This window comes from Trachypithecus francoisi, unplaced genomic scaffold (assembly GCF_009764315.1).
Source record: "Trachypithecus francoisi isolate TF-2019V2 unplaced genomic scaffold, Tfra_2.0 Lachesis_group5, whole genome shotgun sequence".
Taxonomy (NCBI): domain Eukaryota; kingdom Metazoa; phylum Chordata; class Mammalia; order Primates; family Cercopithecidae; genus Trachypithecus; species Trachypithecus francoisi.
In genome coordinates, this window is record NW_022681470.1 from 127422809 (window position 1) to 127447399 (window position 24591).

General features: G+C 45.7%; 1 protein-coding gene across 2 annotated transcripts in view; it reads left to right on the plus strand.

The window, feature by feature from the left end:
• The window catches only part of ABCA4 (ATP binding cassette subfamily A member 4), a 133600-nt gene that overhangs the window by 21132 nt on the left and 87877 nt on the right, over positions 1-24591 (plus strand). For both annotated transcript variants that reach the window (XM_033195736.1, XM_033195735.1), the window contains exons 6-11: positions 1895-2092; positions 18126-18215; positions 21418-21658; positions 22673-22812; positions 23434-23550; positions 24248-24445. In XM_033195736.1, the coding sequence (XP_033051627.1) occupies positions 1895-2092; positions 18126-18215; positions 21418-21658; positions 22673-22812; positions 23434-23550; positions 24248-24445 (984 nt within the window). The remainder of the gene's footprint in view (positions 1-1894; positions 2093-18125; positions 18216-21417; positions 21659-22672; positions 22813-23433; positions 23551-24247; positions 24446-24591) is intronic.

Sequence of the window (24591 nt, forward strand, 5' to 3'; positions counted from 1 at the left end):
CCATCCAGCTCCGGGGCTCCTTATCAGCACTGTTCCCAGAACTGTCCATCACCATGGCAACGTTCTCTCTGGGCGCTGTCCAACATGGGAGCTCACCTCTGTATTGTTGCTCATGCTCATTGAACGTGGATTTGTGTCGTTTACCACCAGGACTGGATACCCCTCCTGGTCCTTTCTACCTGGGGTCTGAGCACAGCTCACCATCCCCTCTCTCCATCTAGGGAATTAGAAGATGACAGGGGCTCAGTTCTCTGGCTCACCCCAACCCAGTAAACTGGACATGCTTCAAGGCCCAGCTCAGATGTTGCCTCCTCAGTGAAATAATTTATAAACCTACCCTTCTTTGTCCTGCCTTCTCCCTCTTCCCTACTCACTGGCGAGCTAACAGGTGATGGTTAAGCTCTGGGTTCAAATCTCACAAGGCCACACACTTAGCTATGTGACTTCAGGCAAGTTAATTAACCACTCTGTACCTCTCATTTCCTCATTTGTAAAGTGGAAATAGCAAAAGTGCCTACCACCTATGGCGGTTGAAGTTAAAAGAAATAATATATGTGAACACTTGGAAGGATGCCTGACACATAGTAAACACTCAGTAAATACTAGCTGCTTTTAGTAGCTATTCTTCACACGCCCTCTTCAGTGCTCTGGTTTCACTGTTTTATGGGTCCCTGAGATTGAAAGGGTCCACACTGACGCCTGGTCAGCTGTGACCTGTGCCTCGTGTGGGAACCAGGCTGCCATGTATAGTCTGGGCAGTGTAGGAGGTAGCAGAGCTCAGGCCTGTTCTGCCCTCCAGCCCAGAGAGCCGTGTTGTTAGAAGTCATGGGAGACTGTGGTGCCCCGGGAATCTCATGAATTTGCCCATGGGACTCAGGGTCTTCCACTGCTATGGGAGTCCAGGACTCCAGGAGCCAGTTAAGGTGCTGGGTGGCCACGGGTCCCTGGCCAAGGTCCGGGCCTCTCCCCTGCTACCTGATCCTTGAGAGGCCATCATGAGGGTTGTACTTCAAGAACCACTATCCTTGAGTTCCCCAGGAGTTGCAGAATGTATGCTATGCAGGGCTTAGGGTCTCCAGACAAAATAGATGCAGAGTGTCTAGTTAAATTCGAATTTCAGATAAACAACAAGTAATTTTTTTGAATAATTATGTTCTATTTGGACCCTATTTGGGACATATTTGTACTAAAGATTATTCATTTTTCTGCAATTCAAATTCGACTGGGCATCTGGTACTTTTGTTTGCTAAATCCAAGAGCAAATTTGTTCTAGCTACTCCTCAACCCCACCTTCAGGGAGGAAGCCTTGATGGTACTGTCACGTCATGCTGTAAGAAGGGGATCCCTTGAATTGTAAAGGGCACTCTGATAAGGTGAGGTATCAGGATCGTATTGGTTTCCTGTTGCTGCTGTAACAAATGACCACAAACTTAGTGACTTCAAACAACACAGATGCATTATCTTACGGTTCTGGAGGTCACAAGTCTGAAAGTTAGGGGGTCAGCAGGACTGCATTCCTTACTAGGGAGTTCTAGAGAAAAATCCACTTTCCTGCCTCCTTCAGCCTCCAGAGACACTCTACAATCTTTGGCTAGTGGTCTCCTTCCATCCCAAGGCCAGTGGTGGCTCATCAAGTCTTTCTCACATCACATGACTCTGTTTCTTCTGCCTCCCTCTTCCACATTTAAGGGACCCTTGTGATTACACAGGGGCCACCTAGAAAAGCCAAAATATTCTCCTTATTTTAAAATCAGCTAATTAGTGGCTTTAATCTCATCTGCGATCTTAATTGCCATTGCCATGTAACATAAGGTATTCCCAGGTTCTGTGGGTTAGGACCTGGGTGTCTTTCCTACCACAGGGCAGTTTCTAGTGTTGCCTCTTCTCCCTGCAGTTTGCTCATGGAGTACCGGACCTGGCACTGAAGGACATCGCCTGCAGCGAGGCCCTCCTGGAGCGCTTCATCATCTTTAGCCAGCGACGCGGGGCACAGACTGTGCGCTATGCCCTGTGCTCCCTTTCCCAGGGCACCCTACAGTGGATAGAAGACACTCTGTATGCCAACGTGGACTTCTTCAAGCTCTTCCGTGTGGTAAGGGAGGGGTCTGGCTGCTCACCAATTGCAAGGTGATTCCTGGGGCAGCAGAGCCTGAGGAATTGACCTTGAGGAGGGCGTGAGCCTGGTGTTCCGGACAATCCTTGCAAAAGCTCCAGGCTCCCAGGACTCAAAAAATCACAACTGATAGTATTTCTAAAACAGTGGCCCAGGGACCCAGAAGTCACTATGAGATTCACCATTAGGTATGTGGCTGTGGCATGTTTCTGTCCACTCTATGTAGGGAGAGTCCCCTTCGCCTCCTCTAGCAGAGTGGTGAAGGAAGGAGGAGGCCTGGGTTGACTCCCTGACCTGCTATTTCCTAGCCAGGTGATCGTGGTAAGATATTGAACTTTTTCTGGTCCCTCCCAGTACTCATCTATAAAACAAATATAACACTTTATAGAGTGGTAGGAATCATATCAGAAAAAGTATATGCAAGACATTTCATAAATTTTAATAAACGAAGGCCCCATGCTTCTTCCTCTGGAACTGGTCTCAACCTCGATGGTTGGTGTTTCTAGAGAGAAAAAATGACAGAGAAAGTTTCATAGTCTCAAAAATTTGGAAAGCCCTGATCTAGCTCAACCCTTTGCTCTAGAACTGCATCCCAGACAGACTGCTTGGGACCTGAAAATACCTCCTCCTTTGCTAGTAGGATAAGATGAGAAGGATGAGATAAAGGAGGTGTAGAGCAGAGGTTTTCATACTGCAAAGTGCATAAAAACCATCAGAGAAGTTGGTAAAAGATGCAAGTTCTAAATCCCCACCCCCAATCACTCTGATTCAGAAGAACCAGGCCGGGCCCAGAATCTATCCTATTACCTTAGGCGATTCTGATGAAGATCACTGCAGGCCACACTTTCAGAAACACTCAAAATTAGAATCCTTCAGAGAAGGTGGCATGTGTAATATTTCTAGCATGGAATTATGTTTTTGTGTTTTTTTTTTTTTTTTTTTTTTTTGCCTACCTTTTAATTTCTAGAACTGTGTTTTAGGGAATGTCAGTCACTAAGAACTTGGTTGAGGAACTGTGTTTTGTCTGTTTTATGACTGCTCTCTCAAGTCCCAGGAAACCCACACTCAGCTCGTCTTAAAAAGCAAGCTGAAGGCTTTTAAAAATGAAGCAACATAAAATAAGACCCCTCAGTTTCTGGCAGAGTCCACTCTTAATCCCTTTCAATGTATGACTTTCCGTGGAAAGTTACTCTACAATTTTCCCAGCTCGTCAGGGTGGGGCCCCAGAGTGAGTATGAAGGGTCGGAACCTAGGGATGCCACCATCAGTGAGACCCCAGGACCCCAGAAAAGGTTTCTTGGCTCACCACACTATAGGAAGAATAAAAAGCCATGTAGTTCAAATGTCTCTATTCAAAGTTTCAAAAAGAACCTGATTTTAGACACGCTCCTTGACTTGTTTTCAGAATCAGACAGAAGAGTGAGGCAACAAAGGTCCCTTATTCCAGGCAGCTGAATACCAGCACAGCCAGGAGTCCAGTGCTGGTGTTTGCAGAGCCGCCAGAGGCTCCCTCTCAGGCGTCCAGGGCCCTCATGCTCTGCAGAACGGGCAGAATGAGCAATGTCTGTGCACCTGGGCTTTGCAGGCAGAGCCCGGGCACCCAGGTTCATGCAATCCTCTTGTCACCATGAAGGGAACAGGGTCATTCTTCTCTTCTTGAAGTACCTTGGCCATCAGCATAGGTAAATTTACCTCCCTGGACATGACCACTAACTCTGGGATGTCAATGCCAGAGATAGCAGGGTAAATGGGCACCTGGGTAAACTTTCCATTGGAGACTAGAACCAAAACTCAGGACACTGGCTTCTAAATGTTTCTTTATCAGACAAGAAAGACCAGAAAGTCTTTCCTTATGCCTTCACACACTGCCTTGGCAAATGCTAGCATTGCGAAACCCTGGGCTACCTTGACCTGTCGCCCTTGCAGACCTCAGATGGGTCCTGGGGGCTTGCTTTCTCTGTTTCTGTGTGCAGGCACTCAAACCTGCGTCGGGCACCTGTGAGGGGCTGGGCATTGTGCTGAGGCCAAGGCTCCAGATGTGAACCTTCCATCCTCACTGAACTCACAGCCAGACCAGAGACAAGCAAACAGGACATTTCACAGCAGTACAGCCTAGAAAGGGCCAACACCAGCAGCATTTGCTGCCCCCCCACCCCACCACCAGCAGCAGTTTTTAAAAGCTTCCCCAGTGATTCAATGTGTCCTACAAATGCCTGGCCCCCACTCCCAGAGAGTCTGAGTCAGCTGGCCTAGGGTGCAGCCTTGACTTCACTGTGTTGAAAACCTTCCCAGATGAGTCCAATGTCCAGCCAAGACTGAGAATCACTGACTTAGAACTTAGGAGTTTGATTTACAACCTCAATCTCTATAGACCACGCATAATAATAGTACCCCACACACCTCTGAGGGTCCAAAGAACTTTCATTTGATCACTCATGAGACCACCATGGTGTGGAGATGCTTTCTCTCTCCTGTTCTGTTAACAAAGCTGGTGAGCGACAGAGCCTGCAGTGGACCGGGAGACTGCCCAGAGGAGAAAGCCCTGTGGGGAGTTGGCCTCAGTTAACCTCGGAGCACCGCCTCTACCTGCTCTCCTCTCACTCCTACTTCAGTCTCGGTGGGGAAAGATCCAACCGATGCAGGACATATGTAGTCTTCTGGTGCCTTTAAAATGTGCTTTTCCATTTGACAAATGGATTACACTAAAAACAAAAATTTACAAAAAAAAAAAAAAAAAAAAAGAAACCTGAAAGAAATTGCAGGCATTAAAATGGGACTTTGCCTTTGTTGCTCCTGGGCCCATTCTAATTGGGTTTTTAGAAAAACAAGCCTGAGGCAGGCCCAGAAAGGCTCAGGGCAGACCCTCCGACCCTCTGGGAGGAGCATCAGGCAGGCAGGGGCTGCTCCGAGGCCGGGGAAGGGGCTCCGCCGGGACGCGGCTGTTATTGCAGCTGTTTGGCGCGCAGCCATGCTAAGCTGCAGTGCAGGAATGCTGGGCCTTCTGTTCTGGGCTGTTTCTCATACGCACGTAGGCCAGTGAATAAATAAGGTTTTATTAAATGCCAAATGAGTTCTCATTAACAAAGAAGGAGAGAAAATCTCACTAAACCACTGTAACGGCACCTGCCCACTTTAAGTAAGGAGCTGGGGGTGTGGGTGCAACCTCCGAGACGTGGGAACCTGTGGAGCCCAAAGAATCGGAGGGGGGGCGCTGGGGTTAGCACCAACTGAGACCAGCTGTGTTTTCTCTGGGTTCCTTGGAGATCAGAAGTGAGTGTTATCATCTTCAAACAATCCAAAGGTAGTACCCATGGCCTTACTACATCCCTCCCACACCATCCCACCCATCCCCACGCGTACACTCACGCACTCATTTGCACACTATCGCACACGCTCACTTGCAAGTGCGCACACGCAGATTAACCTAGGTGGTCTGGGAGAGAAACAAGAGCCAAATAACTGAATTTTCTCCAAGGAAATTTATTAATAGCCACTCTTGGTTTCACCTGAAGGAGTTTGTCTTCACCTGCGGCCTTTGCAGGCTTAAAACGCCCCCAGCTTGAAACCCAGAAACTCAGACCTGGGCCCAAGGTATTATTAGTGCCAACTCTACCTGAAGTGTTTCGCACCTCATAAAAAATGGTGTGTCAGTTTCGGGTGAGAGGTTGGGAGGCTTCCCATCTGATTTGGCCCAAGGCATGCATGCCCCTCCTCCTCCTCCTCCCCTCCTCCTCCCCCTCTTCCCCCTACCATCCTTCCTGTTTTCTCTCCAACTCTGGTGCACAGCTTTGAAATCTTGCTGAGAAGCAAATCTGTCCCTTCTGCTTTGAATGTTTATTTGTGGAAGTTCGGCAGGGGAACCGAGGCGGGTGCCAAGACCTGCCATGCTGCTGGGAAGTCTGAGTCTCCCTCCCTTCCCCCCTCCTAAATGCCTGTTGATAGAGAAAAGTCAGCCTCCTCGGCATTTGGGTTCACGGTTTTCCTTTGAAAATGCTTCCAGTGTGGCATGATTCAGCTTTCTTGTCTGTCCCCCAAGCACTGCTCTGTTGCCGTTTTTACTTTCTGATTGCATTTTATCCATGTCTCTTTGACTACGGAGTGGCTGGACATTGAGTTCCAGGAAGAAAAGGGCCCAATCTTGGGGTCCCGACTACATGCGCCTATCAATGTCCTGTTTAGTTCTCGGCTCTGCTCCCCGAATTCCTGAGTCACTGGGGAGAGGCATGGGTGGACCGCCCCCTGCCCAGTGAGAGCCTCCAGTTGCTGCTCTCCTGGGTCATTCGTTGCAGTTTGTTAAATTTCAACTATGCATTTCAATTTTCGGATGGATATTGCTGCGTCAAGTGTCTGGGAAAGCCCCCACATCTACAGGATTTCACAGTGAGGTCCCACTAATGATGTGACTTCATGACTTCCTCTTTCTTTCCAATTTCTGCCACTTCTCCGTGAGGGTTTTGGGAGGGGAGAAGAGAAAGGAGTGATGCCCGAGTGCCAGTACCGGGGAACAGCAGGGCTGTTGGGAGGAAACAAAACTAAGTCAGGAAGGTTTTTTTTGTTGTTGTTGTTTTGGGGTTTTACGAAAATATTCAAGTCACAGGAAGTATATTTGATTCATAGCGTTAGTCTTTTTTCTGCCTGCATCTACAAAAATCTGTACCTATTATAATCAAAATATCCTCTGGGTGAACAGATTTCAACAAAGAAGAAATAAAAATGAAATAAAAGAGAGGCCCCTTCGTGCACATTGAACCTACTGGCTCGATTGTCACTTGCTTGCCTTGATGTCTTTTCAGCTCTAGGCAGGCAGTAGGCCAGGGCTTATTTTCATGACACATCAGATGTTGCTTTCATGGATTTACAAAGAAAGAAATACTGAGAGGTCAAAACTGAAGTCACTTAAGACAACAGCAGGCCCCTGGGAAGGCTGCCATTAAGGATAATGAGTCCTGGCGTCCTGGCCTTTGTTCAGTAAATACGCACTGGGCGCCTCCAATGTGTGCCCCAATGTGTGAGGCGTCAGGTTCTCTCCAGGGTCAGTTGGTTTTAAGAAGGGTTTTGGCTTCCGATATGTTTTATCTCTACAGAACAGTAGCTCTTAACGTTTCTTACGGATTAGGATTACCTTGGAGAATCTGACTACAGCTCTAGACCTGTTCCCTAAAGAAACCCCAGTTCACGCAGACACACAGGATGGGGCTCATGGAGCAGCTGAAGCCAGACCCCAGGTTGATAGCCTTTACATAAAATGTTTTTCTACCTACCTCTAGTATGCATCCTTTACTAAGAGGTCTCAGTATACACAGATTCTTCCTTAACTTTGTTTATGAAGTAATCAGCATCCTCCCTGCCCCCTTCAGCATCCTCCCTGCCCCTGAGCACAGGATCCAATGGCATGAGGACCGCAGGCCTGGGCAGCTGCTGGGGCATACAGGCATCTCTTAGTGTCTGAGAGACTGAGCCCTGGCTCTATGTTGGCTCCTAACTTGCTGCCATTTAAAGGAAATCTTAGCCTCACATGTGTAAAATCGAGAAAATAAGACTTGTCCTACATAGCTCATGGAATAGTAATGAAATTCACATTAGAGAAGAGATGGAAAAACACTTTGAACAAAAAACATTTTGCTCTTATGAAAGCAAGAACATAGCCTCTTTTGAGAGGCCCTTGGCTCCCCATTTCTCCTTCTTCAGACCCCCCCAGACCAGGAGAAGGTCTGTCTCATGGAGTGACCTTTTGGCTGCCCCTAGATTCCAAGCTCAGTTTTGCTTTCATTAACCACAGATACTGGGACGGACAGAAAAAGACCTAGTTTCTGTTGAGCCAAAGAGAGTCCCATAACTTGTCTGTTCACATACCCGAGAGCCCACCCTCTAGTTGAGACTCTCAGTTCCTTCTCGTTCTGGGAGACTGTGTGTCTCTGTGACTCCTGGTAGAGACAGTTTGGCATGTCCCCCAACCCCCCAGTGATTGAGTCTGAATTCTCCACTGATGACGCATTTCCTAGCGCTCAGGGTGTCCCCTCCTGGTTGCCCCCTCTCCACTGAAGCCGGCTTCCTCCCTTTTCATTTGATGCTTAACAACTGTCAGGTTGCAAGAAGCATGCTTCAAATCCACATTCTCCCAGTTGCCTAGCAACAACTTCCCTCCCGGATAAATGTGGGTTTCCTGTAGCTCAGCCCAGGACTGAACACAGCAGCACACACTTCTGTCCACCGCTTCAACTGCTTTTCACCTCTGGTCTGCATGCCTTCAAGACTGCAGCTCATCCCTCCCTTCAGAACCTTCCATGGCTCCCAGAGGCCATATCTGCCCCAGAAAGACACATTTAACCTGAGGCTACTTATTTACCCTTGTGTTAGGTATATCCTCAACTTAGAAATTAATACTGTTTCCAGATTGTCTTCTTTGAATCACAGAAAGTAAAACAACAGAACAGTCAATGCCTAAGACATTTCACATGCTGGTAGAGTGACGTCTATTTGATGAACACATTTGATCCAAAGCATCAGAAATACTATGCAAACAAGACTTTTTAGGAGATGATAAACGTGTCTGTTCTACCTTAAGAAAAAAATATTACACAGTCCCAAAGGAGAGACATGGTTTTGATCCCAGACAACCCAAGCAGAGGCCTCTTAGGGCCAGAATCTTCTTGGCTGCTGCCTAGGACCTTGTATCAATTTCTTAAGCACAGGATCAAGGCCTAAGGGCCCCTTAGACTGACCTCAGTTAATAGAGGCAGATCCCTTCACAGCCTTATCTTCCTTAAGAGGTCTAGTCTGACCTTGAACTTGGATTGGCAGTGCTTGGTCAGTTGTGATGTGTGACATGGAAGAGTTATTTTTTACTTGGAAAATTAAGAGAACTTGTTTGGCATAGGAAATGTGTGTGTGTGTGTGTGTGTGTGTGTGTGGTGTTTGTCATTTTGATCTGTGACCTTTTTTTCCAGAAATAGTTTCACAGTTCCATTCCAACTAAACTTACAGTCTCTTCCTGTTCTTTGACAGAAACAATTCATGTGAATTTGAATAGATAATCGGGGAGGGGGAACCCAAAGAAGAGGAGAGCCCTGGGAAAGTTATTTTACGATTTATGGCAACCTCAGTCAGGTAACTGTGAACAGGTACATATGGAGGGCTCCCTCGGGACCAGGCAATATTCAGAGATGGAAGGTGTGAGGACTGGACCCTCATCATTTACCATTCCCACTAAAAAGAGCTGGGAAGGAAATTGTAGCTGTAGCACTAGGCACATAGCTGGAGCTTAGTAACTATTTGGTGAATGAATGTTATTAAATTATTAACAAGATGGGAAAAAGACTATTAGCCACACAAAAATGCATCTCAAGCTATTGTTTCTCTGTTCCCTTTCCCCCAAATTCCTGTCTTGCTCTTCTCTGGCTGTCTCTCTAAGCACTCTTTTGCGGACTCTCCTCACATTCCTTTCTCCACCTGGAATTCCTGGGCCCTCCCCTTTTACTCACAGACACTGTCCTCACTCAACAGCCATCAGTTTGTCTCTTTACAAACCTCAACTCAAGTGTCACTTTCCCATCCCCAGGTGAAACTGACTGCTCCCTCCCTGTAAGTCACCATGATGCCTGCTAGATACATCCCTCATGGAACCTGAAACCTCAGTAGACATGGTCTCTTTCCTACTCTGTTATAGTTTATTTACTCGTTAATTACCACAACACATATTATTGAGCACCTACTGTGTACCATGCCTGAAGATAAAAGACACACAAAATAAAACCTATTCCTATGCTTAATGAGTTGATAGTCTAGTGGAGAGATAGATACATTAAAAAATAACAGCAAATCAAAATAAAAGTGATAAATAAATGCACTGAGAAAGACCAGAATAGCTAGGAGGGGCACCTAACCCATGGGGAAGGAAAGCTGGAAGAGCATGGTGATGGGGGAAGAAGGCTTTCTGGAGAAGGTGAGGTAGTTTGAAGTGAGTTGACTCTGGCCAGTAGGGGTAGAGTGAGAATGGGGTGAGATGGAGTGGGTTGGTCATTTTGATCCATTAGTCCCCAAAGTGATAGGACTAGTGGCTAAGGACCGCAGGCTTTACAGAAGCATACAAAACTGTTTGAGATTTGAAGGTTTTTTTCTTTAATTGGCTCCAAAAGAAAATGAAGGCACTTTAGAATTATAATGAATGAATATTAAATGAATGTTTAAGGAAGGTAATGTTATTCAACTTCATTGTTAAATTCAGTTATGAAAGGCCCTTGAGCCGGCGCGGTGGCTCAAGCCTGTAATCCCAGCACTTTGGGAGGCCGAGACGGGCGGATCACGAGGTCAGGAGATCGAGACCATCCTGGCTAACACGGTGAAACCCCGTCTCTACTAAAATACAAAACTAGCTGGGCGAGGTGGCGGGCGCCTGTAGTCCCAGCTACTCGGAGGCTGAGGCAGGAGAATGGCGTAAACCCGGGAGGCGGAGCTTGCAGTGAGCTGAGATCCGGCCACTGCACTCCAGTCCGGGAGACAGAGCGAGACTCCGCCTCAAAAAAAAAAAAAAAAAAAAAAAAAAAAAAAAAAAAAGAAAGGCCCTTGAGTTTCATTCAATACTGTTTTATTATACCATTGATGAGAGAAAACAAAATTGATTCCTGGCCGGGGCCACTGTCAGCGTGGGGTCTGCATATCTTTCCCATGTCTGCTTGGGTTAGCTCCAGGCACTCCTGTCCCCCCACATCCCCAAGATGTGCCCATTAGCGGAAATGGTGTTTCTGCATGATCTCAACATGAGTGAGTGTGGGTGTGGGAGTGAGTGCCCCTGCCATGAGAGGGCATCCTGTCCAGGTTAGATTCCTACCTTGTGCCCTGAGCTGCTGAGATGGAATCCAGCCACCCATGACTCTGAACTGAAATAATTGGGTAAATAATTATCTTACTTTTTAATTAATCTTTAAAAATGTATGTATAGTTCACATTTATTTAAATATTTAATATTAGAAGTATTTTAGTCTTTGTTTTGAAGTTTGGTGATTTGTTGTAACCAGAAACAAGCTATAGAAACTTAATTTTGGGCCAAGTGCAGTGGCTCACGCCTGTAATCCCAGCATTTTAGGAGGCCAAGGCAGGCGCATCACTTGAGGTCAGGAGTTCAAGATCAACCTGGCCAACGTGGTAAAACCCTGTCTGTACTAAAAAATACAAAAATTAGCCAGGTGTGGTGGGCACCTGTAGTCCCAGCTACTTGGGTGGCTGAAGCAGGAGAATCATTTGAACCCGGGAGGCGGAGCAGTGAGCAGAGATCGCGCCACTGCACTCCAGCCTAGGCAACAGAGTGAGACTCCATCTCAAAAAAAAAAAAAAAAAAAAAAAAGGAAAGAAAAAAAAGAAAGAAACATTCTGGTTTAGATTAACCTGTGGTAAAATTGGTTTCATTACAGCCATTTCACTTAGTTGCAGTTTCCAATAATCTATGGATGAATTAAGTGAGGATTTACTATGTTCACAAAATGTTAAATTTCAAAGCCAGTTTATGGTTCAGGTTTTTCCACTTTACAAACATTTTTAAGTATTCACAATGATTGCTTAAAACTTATACCAGAAAAATCATTAAGTAAGTTATTCAAAGTCAAATAATTTCAAAAGTGAAAATTAAGAGCTTTTAGAAAAGTATACCTACATAGACATAGACCTACAGAAAGAGAAAGATATGAGTAGCTATGGACATAGATGCTTTCCAAAGTGTTCATGTGATATGGGGTGGAGTTCCAAGATCACAGTGTGCCTGGGGCCTGCGGAAGTAAAGGAGAGGGGATGGAGAGAAGATTGTCCACATGGCCATGGGCAATCTCCTGCCCACACTCAAGTGAGAAAGACAGACAACAAATTCAGAAAGAAGAGGAAATAATCAAAACTGATGGGTGCTTATGACTGATTACTTATGCCCAGCCTCCCTGGAAACATGAGTGTGGCTGTTCCTTAGTTTGTGCCTCTGGGCTTCTAGCCCCTCTTAGATGCCTTTCTATTATCTAGGACCTGGTTGCTTTTTCTCTGCACAACCTCTTTGGATTCCAGTCTTTGATACCAGCTTCCTCCTAAAGTAGCCTTTCAGATGTCTCTGGGTTACCCTCTGCAATCTAAGGGCTCATCCTACCCCACACTCATTCCCAGTACCAATTTCTGGATTTCCAGGCTGGAGATTTAGACAATGAGATGGGAAGAACCAATGATGACTCCCAGACAGAAAGTGGTGCCAGCAACAGAAAGGGCACACAGGTGCAGAAGTTGGTTTGGGGGAAGACGATACGGTCAGTTCAGGACATGTTGGATCTAGGTAGATGCCCAGCAGACAGTTGGATATATAAGTCTGAAGCTCTTGGGAGAGGTCTGGGTTGGAGATACAGATTAGAAGTCATCAATAAAAAGGAAGGAGATTAAATGATAAAGGAAATGAGACTATCCGGAGAGTGTGCAGAGTGAGAGGAAGAAGGGAGGCCCTTGGGAACCTCAGCACTTTAGGGGAAGGTAGAGGCACAGTTGCTGGTGGGAAAGGCAGAGAAGTAGCAAAGCAAACCAGGCAAAAGCAGTGTCACAGACAACCAGGGAGGAAAAGGACATGATCAGAAATGTTGAGAAAAGCAGAGAGGTCTGAAAAGACAAGAACCAAAAATGTCCATTAGACTTAAAAACCAGGAGAAAACTGGGGAATTCTTAGTAGCATCTTAGTAGGATGGTGAAGGTAGAAGCCAGGGAAGTGTTGGTGAGGAAGTGAGGTCACTGAATGTGGACTATGCTTAAAAGAATGCGGGAATGAAGGGTGGAGGAGAGAGGTTAGACTGTAGTTAGGGAGACATAAGGGGTCAGAGGTAGATTCTTTCTCTCCTGTGGGAGAATCTTGGGCGTATACACAGCATGACAACAGTGATGGGAGGGCTGGTGAAACCTCAGGGAGACTCTTGAAGGTAAACCCCATGAAGGGAGAACTTTGTTTCATTCATTGCTGTGCCCCCAGCACCTGGCACAATAGTAGACACTCAATACGTATTTGTCAAATGTGGGATTTTATCATTCAGAAACTGCACCTGGCTGTGAGTAACAAAAGTCAGAGAAGCAGTGGCTTTCATTTTTCTCCCCTAGCACAGTCTGGTGCTGGGTCCTCCAAGAGGGGTTTGGAACACCACAGGTTTCCTCAAGACCCCAAGCTGCCCTGTGTTTCCCTCCTTCATCCCCAGCATCTGCTCGTCATCTGGTGACCTCAAAACGCCTGAGCTACCTCCTCCAGTCCATCCATGTTGCAGGCAGGGGCCAGGCAAAGGGCAGAGGGGCCGACTTCAAAAGACCATCTCCAGAAACCCCAGCCTGTGACTTCTCCTGGTGTCTTTTTGGTTACCATTGTACCATAGACTCACCCTGTATACATGGGAGACTGGGCCAGGCATGATCACTTTTAGCAAAATTGCATAGATAAGCATCAATCTTTGTCACTGTGACAGAGCCTAGTCACTCAGTGCCAGGCAAGGTTAATGGAATGGGTTCGTGTGTGCATTATTCTTGTGGTCTTTCTTATGCTTCACGTTATTCATTTATTAGGGCTCTTAGGCAACAGGGTGGTAAAAATGCAGAGGAGATGCATGCTATGATCTGAATGTTTACATCCTCCCCAAAATTCGTATGTTGAAATCCTCATCCCCAAGATGATGGCATTATGAGGTGGGGCCTTTGGGAGGTGATTAGGTCATGACTGGCATTAGTGCCCTTGTAAAACCCCAGAAAGCCAGCTTGCTTCTTCCACCATATGAAGACATAGAGAGAGGGTACCATCTACGAATCAGGAAATGAGACCGCACCATGCAATAAACCTGCTGGAGCCTTGATCTTAGACGTCCCAGCTGCCAGAACTGTAGGAAATAGATACCTGTTGTTTACACAGCTTGTGGTATTTTGTTATAGCAGCCAGAGTGAACTAAGACAGTGCTGATCTTATATTCTTGGAGGGAACCCTTAGTCTTCAGGGGAAGCAAAACCACCATTTGGGACAGGGTGTTCTCCAGGCACTGTCATATATGCTGATGTGGTTAAACTGCAAACTATGGTAAAAATGTGGAGGTCTGAGGAATTATCAATCAGGAAAAATATGTAAAAAGGAGTTAAAGTCTTGGTGTTTCTGGAAGGATATGCACCAAATTGTTAACATTGATTACCCTTGGGTAGAGATGTGGGGAAGTTTGCAGAGAGAGCTTTGCCTTGTACTTTATATAAGTAAGCAGCTATTACTTTTTCTGTTTTGTTTTTTTTTTGTTTGTTTGTTTGTTTTTTTTTTTGAGACAGAGTCTCCCTCTGTCGCCCAGGCTGGGGTGCAGTGGCATGATCTCGGCTCACCACAAGCTCTGCTTCCCAGGTTCATGCCATTCTTCTGCCTCAGCCTCCCAAGTAGCTGGGACTACACACGCCCACCACCACGCCCGGCTAATTTTTTGTATTTTTGGTAGAAACGGGATTTCACCGTGTTAGCCAGGATGGTCTCGATCTCCTGACCTCATGATCCACCCACCTCAGCCTCCCGAAGTGCTGGGATTATAGGCATGAGCCACCATGCCCTGCCATAAGCAGCTATTACTTTGTTGTCAAAAAAAAAAAAAGCCTATGTGCTCTTCATGTGACTTAGAACTACCTAGGCAATAAAATTAATTGAATTAGTAAAATTGAGTGATTATGAATTTTCGGGAAGTCATTAATTTACCACTTCTTTATTACATCCACATCTAACAGGACCTCAATATAGGGAAATTTGACTTCAAGATAAAAAGACCAAATTTATTGACCCTTTGTTAAAAAGATGACTTAAAAGCAGACTTGTCTTGCAGAACCTTCCTTAGTTGGACACTGATGAGTGTACAGAAAAGGCAATGGATAAAAAGCTTGGTGATACAAAGATAAAAGTGGGGTCCTGTCCTTAAGAAACATACCATTTCATGGAGTATCAGGTGTATAAACAATTATAATCAATCTGCTTGTTATTCTGATAAGGTGATTTACTCACACACCCACCACATGCCCAGCATACCTAGAAGTCATCCAGGTGTGATTTCTATCTACAGGGGGCACAGAGTCTTACAAGGAAGACAGATGACAAGTAAACACCAGAATAATTACCAATGGTGAACAGCGCAAGGAAGGAAACAGAACTCTTAAAGAGAGCATGGCCGGGCAGGAGTGAGCAAGAGGCATAGAAAAAGGGGCATCTAAATCTACCTGGGGGGGCAGTTGTCTTTCACATAGGTCATCATGTTAGGAATGAGACTTGAGCGATGAGTAGAAGTTTGCCAGGCAAAGAAGGAGTGGGGGCGGGGGAAATAGAGAGCAGAGCTTGGGGGCAGGAGACAGCTGACATATGAGTGGAGATAAAAAGAAGTCCACTTGGCGGCAGAGAAGCAGGAGAGCAGGCAAGTGAGGGAGCCAGGCAGCAGCTCACAGAGGCCATGTGTGGCATAACGTAGTAATGACCTTCTCTTCTGGAGACAGTAGGGAGCCATGGAAGATGTTTGTGCAAGGCAAGTGACATGACTGGATTGGCCTGTTGGGTAGCTCAGACCACGGCGCATTGGAAGGGAGGGGGCTAGAGGCAAGGGGACTGGCAAGAAGGCCAGTCCTTTTCTTATGCCTATTTTGATAAAATATTCTAGAAGGGAAGTGAACAAAGGCAGTCCTAGAGGGGAAGAACAAAAAAGATAGGATATTTCCTTAGTATTTGCTCATTCAACAATTTGTTTTTGCATACACATTACAATCTTTTTTTATTATTAAAACTTTGTATTATAGGGAAAAAGTATCAAAGTAGAGTGAATAATATAATGAGCTCCCATGGACCTATCACCCAGCTTCAACTATTATCAATATTTGGCTGTTCTTGTTTTAACTGTTCTCCACATTTTTTTTCCTAAAGTTTTTTTGAAGCAAATCACAGACAATATGTCAATTCACCATGTATACTTCCCTATGTATCTCTAACACATAAGAACTCATTTGTTTTAACAAAATCACAATGCTATGATCATACCCAACAAAATTTACCATAATGTCTTAATAATACCTAATACCCAGTCCATGTCCACTTTCCCCCAATTGTTACAGCTGGTTTGCTCAGACTGGAATCAAAACCCACATGTGGCCATTTTACTGATATGTCTCTCAGGTCTCTTTTCTTTTTCTTTTTTTTTGAGACGGAGTCTCGCTCTGTCGCCCAGGCTGGAGTGCAGTGGCCGGATCTCAGCTCACTGCAAGCTCTGCCTCCTGGGTTCACGCCATTCTCCTGCCTCAGCCTCCCGAGTAGCTGGGACTACAAGCGCCCGCCACCTCGCCCGGCTATTTTTTTATATTTTTTAGTAGAGACAGGGTTTCACCGGGTTAGCCAGGATGGTCTCGATCTCCTGACCTTGTGATCCGCCCGTCTCGGCCTCCCAAAGTGCTGGGATTACAGGCTTGAGCCACCGCGCCCGGCCAACAGGTCTCTTTTCATCTCTAATAATCTCAGGGGAGACAGGAGGGAGGATGGGCAGGACTTAGTGATAACTTGCTTATTGACACACAGTTCTGCCGGCTTGCTTCCTCCCTTCCCACCCACTCTTCTCAGCCCCACCCTTGTATGGAAAAAACAGAAATTAAAGTGCTTTGCCCAGCACCCACTGAAGCTATTTCCAAGGAGTTTGAAGAGTACTCCCGGCAAGACCAATGCCTTGGTCCAGTGCTCCGGTCAAGGAAGGGAGACGCTTCTCAGTGGTGTAGTGTCAATAGCAGCTTAGCTGTTCTTTCCTCTGGAAAATTTTATCCATCTGCTTTGTAGCTCTCATACCTAACAAAGCCTTTCATTTCACAATTAGAAAATAAGCCTGAAATATGAATGCTGCCTGAGTGTACCTACATTTATTCTAGAGTTTCAAGGTCAAAAAGAACACAAGGACTTCTGCGTCTACAGCAGAGAGGAGAGGGGCAAAGACACACAGCTAGATATGAGAACCTGGCTGGTCAAAGCCTAACTCCACCTGTTTGTCAGCTTTGCTGCAAGTTAGATCAGCCCAATGATCATTTAGGAGAACCATGCTGGCAAATAAAAAGCTGAGGCTTTTGGTCCCCAGAAACTTGGATGAGAATTACAAGTCCAGCTCGTTAAAAGGCTCATGCCCAGTGCTCACTTCACACATACTCAGGAAGCATGCTTGAGTTTGAAAACCACTGTCTTTACACTTAGAACTCAGTCCTACACGACTCCTCTAGGATCAGTGATTCCATCAATTTTGAAACATGAAGAATGAAGTCAAACAGGACATGATCTTGGTTTCCAGAAAACCAGATGTTCACATCAGGCTCTGGGGCTTGGAGGCAGCACACTTGGGGGTTTCCACATCCCCTGCCGAGGTGGCAAATGCAGGAGCAGTGCTGAGTTCGCATGGGCTGGGGTTTCCTGAACACTGCTGGCAGTTGGAGAATCTGCAAGGGAACTTCTCTGACTCCTGCCAGCCGCTGCTTTAAAATAAAGGTGATGTAGCTGGTCAAATCCTCCATGAGAGAGCAGTGTTGAATGAAGGAAGAGACACAACCTGTCTGAAAATGGCACAAAGGAAGACAGATGTAAACACTGACGAGAAGACTGCAGTGTCTACAAAGCTCCGAGGTGAACAGATGGGCACCCCAGGCCCGCAGCACTTCCTTCACACTCTGTCAGCTGCTCTCTGTTTTCCTTCCTCTATGAATCTTGTTTGGTGTCGCTAAAACAGCAATCAGAATCACTTTGAAATAGTGATAGTATTTAATATAACTATGAAACTATCTGTGATTGACAAGCGCAGCAGGGAGACTTGGAATGAGAACCTTTAATTTGTCAATTAAATAAAAGAGTTTTGTTTCTAAAAGTAATCTTGCAGAAAAGGTCCTGTGATCAGAAAGAAGGAGAGGGGAAGTTTTCAAGCATATAGGAGATCAGATAGTACTTATGTGTGTATATACCTAAAACATATATGTATTTAAAAAATTGTTTTACTGTCAATTACAGCTTCCCACACTCCTAGACAGCCGTTCTCAAGGTATCAATCTGAGATCTTGGGGAGGAATATTATCTGATATGTCACCAAGAATTCAAGAGGTGAGTAGCCTGATGGTAGTAATTATAATTTCATTATGTCTTTCTACCATTTACCCCTCTTATGCCAAATAATTTAATTGTTTTCAAACCTGTTCAAGGAAAAGCACATTTGATCTTTCCATCTAGCGATTTCAAAGCACCTGTTCACATTCCAAATTATCTGTGCTCTTAGGTAAGAGGCAGAAAGAAAGGAACCACCCTTCTGATTTCACATCAAAAAAGAAATGCCACTGGCAATAAGCAACTTGCCTGGTATGGCACAAATCATCAGAGGACTTACAGTTGAATCTAAGTCTTTTCAGTACTGAGGTGATTCATTATTCTGTTACAGTCTTAAAATTCAAATAATATATACTGCCAATAATAATAGCATACACCTTTATAGCTTACAGCCACTCTTCTTCTAAGTGTTTTACCTATGTTGGCTTATTTCATCATAAAGAAAACAATTGACTTTTGTGTCGTTTTGTAAAAAGATGTGCACATTTTAATTAACAATCAGGTTGCACAAGTCCCCTCCCATATGGAAATGGATTCTTCCACGCAACAAATGAGAGGTGCTGGGGATATGATGATGAACAAGCAGATTTGGTTATGGCCTTATGGGAAAGAGAGATGGGAAAAAAGCAATTCTCTTCAAGGGTGATGAGTATTACGAAAGGGAGGGAAAAGTTGAAACAGGCTTTTTTCCAAACTTTTCTCCCTTCATTATTCGCAGCTGACTTGGGCTCCACCAACCTGGAAAATTGCATGGTTGGAATCTGTCTTTATAAAACTCATCTCAACCTGGGCCGAGTATGCACACTGATGTGTGGGAAAGTTAGAGAAGAGTCCATTGTACTAATGCTCACCTGCTACAGTGAGAGTCTCCGTTAAACAGTCTTTTCTTCACAGCATTAAAAAAATTCATGTCAGTACAATAAAGTTGAAATTGATAGAGAATGTAAAAACATCCCCAAGGTATATCAACACTCTTAGTTCTGAGTAGGGGTTCCAGAAGGCTTCTTGACTGTCTAGATAGCAAGTCTAATCATTTGTGAACTGGATTAAAGCAGAAGGCCAAGTTTATATTAATTGATATTACACCATTTGACCTGAGAACAGCCCCTCCGTCTCTGAGTGCTTTGACTAAATGAGCAACATAATAATAGTAATAACCCCTTACAAGATTGTCATAAGACTCACTGTTGTTGAAGCAATTTCAGATTTTGACTTTATTGAAGCATAGATGGTGATTATAGGCATGACTCACTGTGTGGATTCTCCCTGGGCTCATCAGTTTCGGAGGGCAAGTGTTGGCATGTGGACAAAGAGAGGGATGACAGGTAAACATGGCTTATTGCAATGGGGAACTATTTTCAGTCTCACCTGATTGAATCCTAATGGTTTTATAAATTCCCCAGTACCACTGAAAGCAAAGCAAGTAATAAGGTATGTTTTAGGAATAAAAGCAGCATTATTTTAATTTTGTATTTTCCCCTAAAGCAAAGCCAAATGGCATTATAGAAGCCAAGCTACTGGCAACTCCACCAGCCTTCTCCTGAGTTCTCGACAATACAGATCTGCCCTCAAAGGATGAGGCCAGCAAGCCCCACGGGTGCCCACATGGGGAAGAGAAGGCCATCAGCCTCCTCTTAGCTGGCACAGAATTGAAAAAGTGTTTTTCTAGGAATGAAGACTTCATCTGTTCTATATTTGCAGAATTTTAAAACACACACACATGCACACACACAGAGGCACACACACGAGAAAACCACAAACCACACATATCAAGGAAATGGAAGAATTCATTGGTAAAATTAAGCTAATAAGATTCTTTTCCAAATATAAGAAACTAAAGTTTAGACTATTTAGCCAAAGAAATTTGCTCTGATCTTGCCTTTCTACAACAGAACCATTCCCCAATCATTTTATTTCCCCCCTTTTCTCCCCAGTATCCCCATCTTGGTGGGACAACAGAACCCAAGAACTGGCTTAACAGTAAAATATTTTCTGCATTTGCCCAAGGACACATTCCCAAGGAATTCAAATAAAGGAGACTGGAAGAGGAGAGGCTGTACTACAGTGCTCTAGGGGTCACTCTGTGATTTTTGTTGTTGTTGTTGTTGTTGTTTTGAGACGGAGTCTTGCTTTGTCGCCCAGGCTGGAGTGCAGTAGCGTGACGTCTGCTCACTACAAGCTCCACCCTCTGGGTTCACGCCATTCTCCTGCCTCAGCCTCCTGAGTAGCTGGGACTGCAGAAGTCTGCCACCACGCCCGGCTAATTTTTTTGTGTTTTTAGTAGAGACGGGGTTTCACCACGTTTGCCAGGATGGTCTCGATCTCCTGACCTCGTGATCGGCCCACCTCAGCCTCCCAAAGTGCTTTTTTTTTTTTTTTTTTTTTTGGAGACGAAGTCTCGCTCTGCCCCCAGGCTGGAGTGCAGTGGCGCGATCTCGGCTCACTGCAAGCTCCTCCTCCAGGGTTCACGCCATTCTCCTGCCTCAGCCTCCCGAGTAGCTGGGACTACAGGCGCCCGCCGCTACGCCCGGCTAATTTTTTTTTGTATTTTTAGTAGAGATGGGGTTTCACTGTGTTAGCCAGGATGGTCTCAATCTCCTGACCTCGTGATCCGCCCGTCTCGGCCTCCCAAAGTGCTGGGATTACAGGCGTGAGCCACCGCGCCCGGCGTTTTTGTTTTGTTTTTTTTTTTTTTTGAGACGGAGTCTCGCTCTGTCGCCCGGGGCTGGAGTGCAGTGGCCGGATCTCAGTTCACTGCAAGCTCCGCCTCCCGGGTTTACGCCATTCTCCTGCGTCAGCCTCCTGAGTAGCTGGGACTACAGGCGCCCGCCACCTCGCCCGGCTAATTTTTTGTATTTTTTAGTAGAGACGGGGTTTCACCGTGTTAGCCAGGATGGTCTCGATCTCCTGACCTCGTGATCCGCCCGTCTCGGCCTCCCAAAGTGCTTTGATTACAGGCGTGAGCCACCGCGCCCGGCCACTCTGTGATTTTCTTTAAGGCTCATCCTAGTATTCTCCTAGTCCCTAAGTAGATGGCTGTAGGTTTTGTTTTTTGTTTTTCGCAGCTGGATTAAGGATTGCTGAGAATATGGATGTTTTCTTTTAAATGTGGAAGTCAAACCCAAACTTTGGAGCGTTGGCCTCACAGTAGATTATGACTCTGGCTGCTTTAAAATAACCCGAAGCCTTTGCCTTGCCCCAGTTTATCCGTCGGCCGAGTATGCAGGACTTGCTGTGGGTGACCAGGCCCCTCATGCAGAATGGTGGTCCAGAGACCTTTACAAAGCTGATGAGCATCCTGTCTGACCTCCTGTGTGGCTACCCCGAGGGAGGCGGCTCTCGGGTGCTCTCCTTCAACTGGTATGAAGACAATAACTATAAGGCCTTTCTAGGGATTGACTCCACAAGGAAGGATCCTATCTATTCTTACGACAGAAGAACAAGTAAGTTTTCTGAGTTCTGCTTGTAAATTGGCCCCTCTTGTTGGTTAAGTTGATGGTTTAACACTTCCAGGTGAAACCAAACCTGGGGTTGCATCTATCTTGTTGAGTGGCCTTAGGCAAAAGAGACTTCTCCCAGAAAGTCCACTTCCCCTTGCAGAAAGGGGGCGTTGCTTATAAGCAATTCTGGACATGAATCACAGAAAGAACTGAGAACTGAGGCCCACTTGGAAAGGGAACAGAGGGGCCCTTTCTCACTGATGTGGTTGGACTAGGGCTAAGTTCAAGAGGAAGAGAATGATCCGCAAGGAAGCAACCCAGAGTTGCAGGCAAAGCTCAGGTCAGAAGGGCCCTGGCAAGTAAACACGGCTGTGGGGTGCTTTTACAAACGCATTGCAGTGAAAATCTGTGTGTAGTACTAGATTACATTCCGAATGGCAAATTCCTGGCAAATCATCTTCCCCACCTTTCACTTTTTTTTTTTTGTCTTCTATGGGGTAAAGGAGGGTGGGGTGGGGAAGAAATGTAACTGGGTGCCCCTGTAGTTAAAAATTGAGAAGAGGCAGCAAGGGACATGCCAAAAGTAGTAGGACTCTAAGATAGCTACACACAACAAAGCCCCTAAGCAGCTAATTGAAGGGAAATTACTGAGGCTCAAGCTGAGATTCCAAGTAGGGGGCTTTGTTTGGCTTCTCAGTCCCTTTCATCTGAGAAAGACCTCAGTTCCTAGCAGTAATCAGAGGCAGGCTTCTCAGCCTCCTTCTTCTAAAGCAGAATAAACCACAGGGCAAGCCCCATCCTTTGTTTCTCTGATGAGGCCATTACTGAGAGGCACTGTGGCATTTTGCTACTAATGATGAGCTTGTTATTGGTGGGGTACAGCCTATTAATTTAGGTTATTCGTCAAATCCTCCAGCATGGGGTTGAATGAGACATGTGATGTGAATACACTAATGACTATGTTGAGTTATAAGCAATGGGGAGTTTCTGTAAAATCTGTCCCTTCTCTCCTGGCAGCATCCTTTTGTAATGCATTGATCCAGAGCCTGGAGTCAAATCCTTTAACCAAAATCGCTTGGAGGGCGGCAAAGCCTTTGCTAATGGGAAAAATCCTGTACACTCCTGATTCACCTGCAGCACGAAGGATACTGAAGAATGTAAGATCCCAGCTGGGCTTGCCCTGTGTACCCTGGACCTCCCAGAAGTGTGTGTGTGTGTGTGTGTGTGTGTGTGTGTGATGTGCCTTCCTGGTAGCACATCTCATGTTTGGTTTTTGCTAAGTGGACTCTTGCGTTTCCTCCCCCATCCACAGTCATCACTGGAATGCTTTGCTTCAGTGCCCCTGCTGGGCCCTCCCCTCTCTACTGCAGCCTACAATGAGATTTTCTTTCCCACTGCTTGAGTTATATCCCTAATGGAAGGGGTCACAATTCTCTGAATCCTGGCTACTCAGAACAGATAAAGACAGGGAGGAAGGGAGGAAGAGTATTTTCTCCCAGGGGGTCCAAATCTAGCTTTAACGAGGGAGGTTCCGAGAAAATAATATCATCAATATTACAGGGACTTCTGAGATACTAAGAAATTAGATTCTGTCAGCCCAGGAGGTTGGGAGATGGTGAATTGTTCTGGGAAATGGCAATAGACTGAGAAAATAAAAACACTTCCTTAAAAAGCCTTTCCCTAACACTAAGTGACAGGGGCAGAAAAGACACAACCAGAAGTTCTCTCTCACTTTTCTCTCTGTTCGTGTCTCTGTCTCGATCTCTGTCTGGTTTTAGGCCAACTCAACTTTTGAAGAACTGGAGCGTGTTAGGAAGTTGGTCAAAGCGTGGGAAGAAGTAGGGCCCCTGATCTGGTACTTCTTTGACAATAGCACACAGATGAACATGATCAGAGTAAGAGGGGGTTGGAGGGTGGGGAGGGAGGGGAGGAGGAAAGGGTGGGGGCAGGAAAGCTCCACTTGTTTCCTTTTCCCAGCAAAGAGTTAATCGCTATTGGAGTTAGATCAAAATACAACAAGCAGGCCCCAAAGGCCCTCATTCCAAGCAGTCACCAAGTGGGGTCACTGACTTTGGATGAGAAATATGTTTCTTGAATTCTGGGAGAAGTCTAAAAGCTGCCACAAGACCAGTGGTTTCCTGGAGTTTCCTGCTTTTATGAATTCACTCAAGGGCCTCAAATTCAAAGAGGCATCTCCCCAAGAGGCCAGCTCTGTAACTCCAAAGATCGTTGAGTGTGTTTGTCTGGTCTTATTTTCAACTTTGCAAAACCAAGACAAGAGTTCTATATAGCAGGGACACTCAAAAGAAAGCAAAAATATCCACAAGCAAAAGACAGCTTTTTATATACCATTTTCAATGCCCCCCATCTGGCCCCTCCTTTGCCCCTACACATCTTCCCTCTATTCCAGAGACCCATGGACTGGGGGAAATGTGATAAAGCTAGGTATGCCTCATAGTGGAACAAGCTCACTAACTCTTTAGGGAGCCTTAGAGTCTCTACCCTCAATCACTAAAAATTAGAAATGGCTGAAGAGCAAGACCAAAGATCCTGTGGAATTTCTAAGCAGTGACCGTATTTCTTCTTCCCAAGGACATCCTGGGGAATCCAACAGTAAAAGACTTTTTGAATAGGCAGCTTGGTGAAGAAGGTATTACAGCTGAAGCCATCCTAAACTTCCTCTACAAGGGCCCTCGGGAGAGCCAGGCTGACGACATGGCCAACTTGAACTGGAGAGACATATTTAACATCACTGATCGCACCCTCCGCCTGGTCAATAAATACCTGGAGGTAAGGGGCTGCAAGCCCCACAGTGGGCCCCTTGAAGATAGCCCCGTGAGTGGGACCAGAGCTCCCTTAGCAAGTCAAGTGGTCTTGGACTTAAGCTTTCATTTTCCCCACTGAAGAAACAAGAATCCCTACATCCCCTGTGCAGT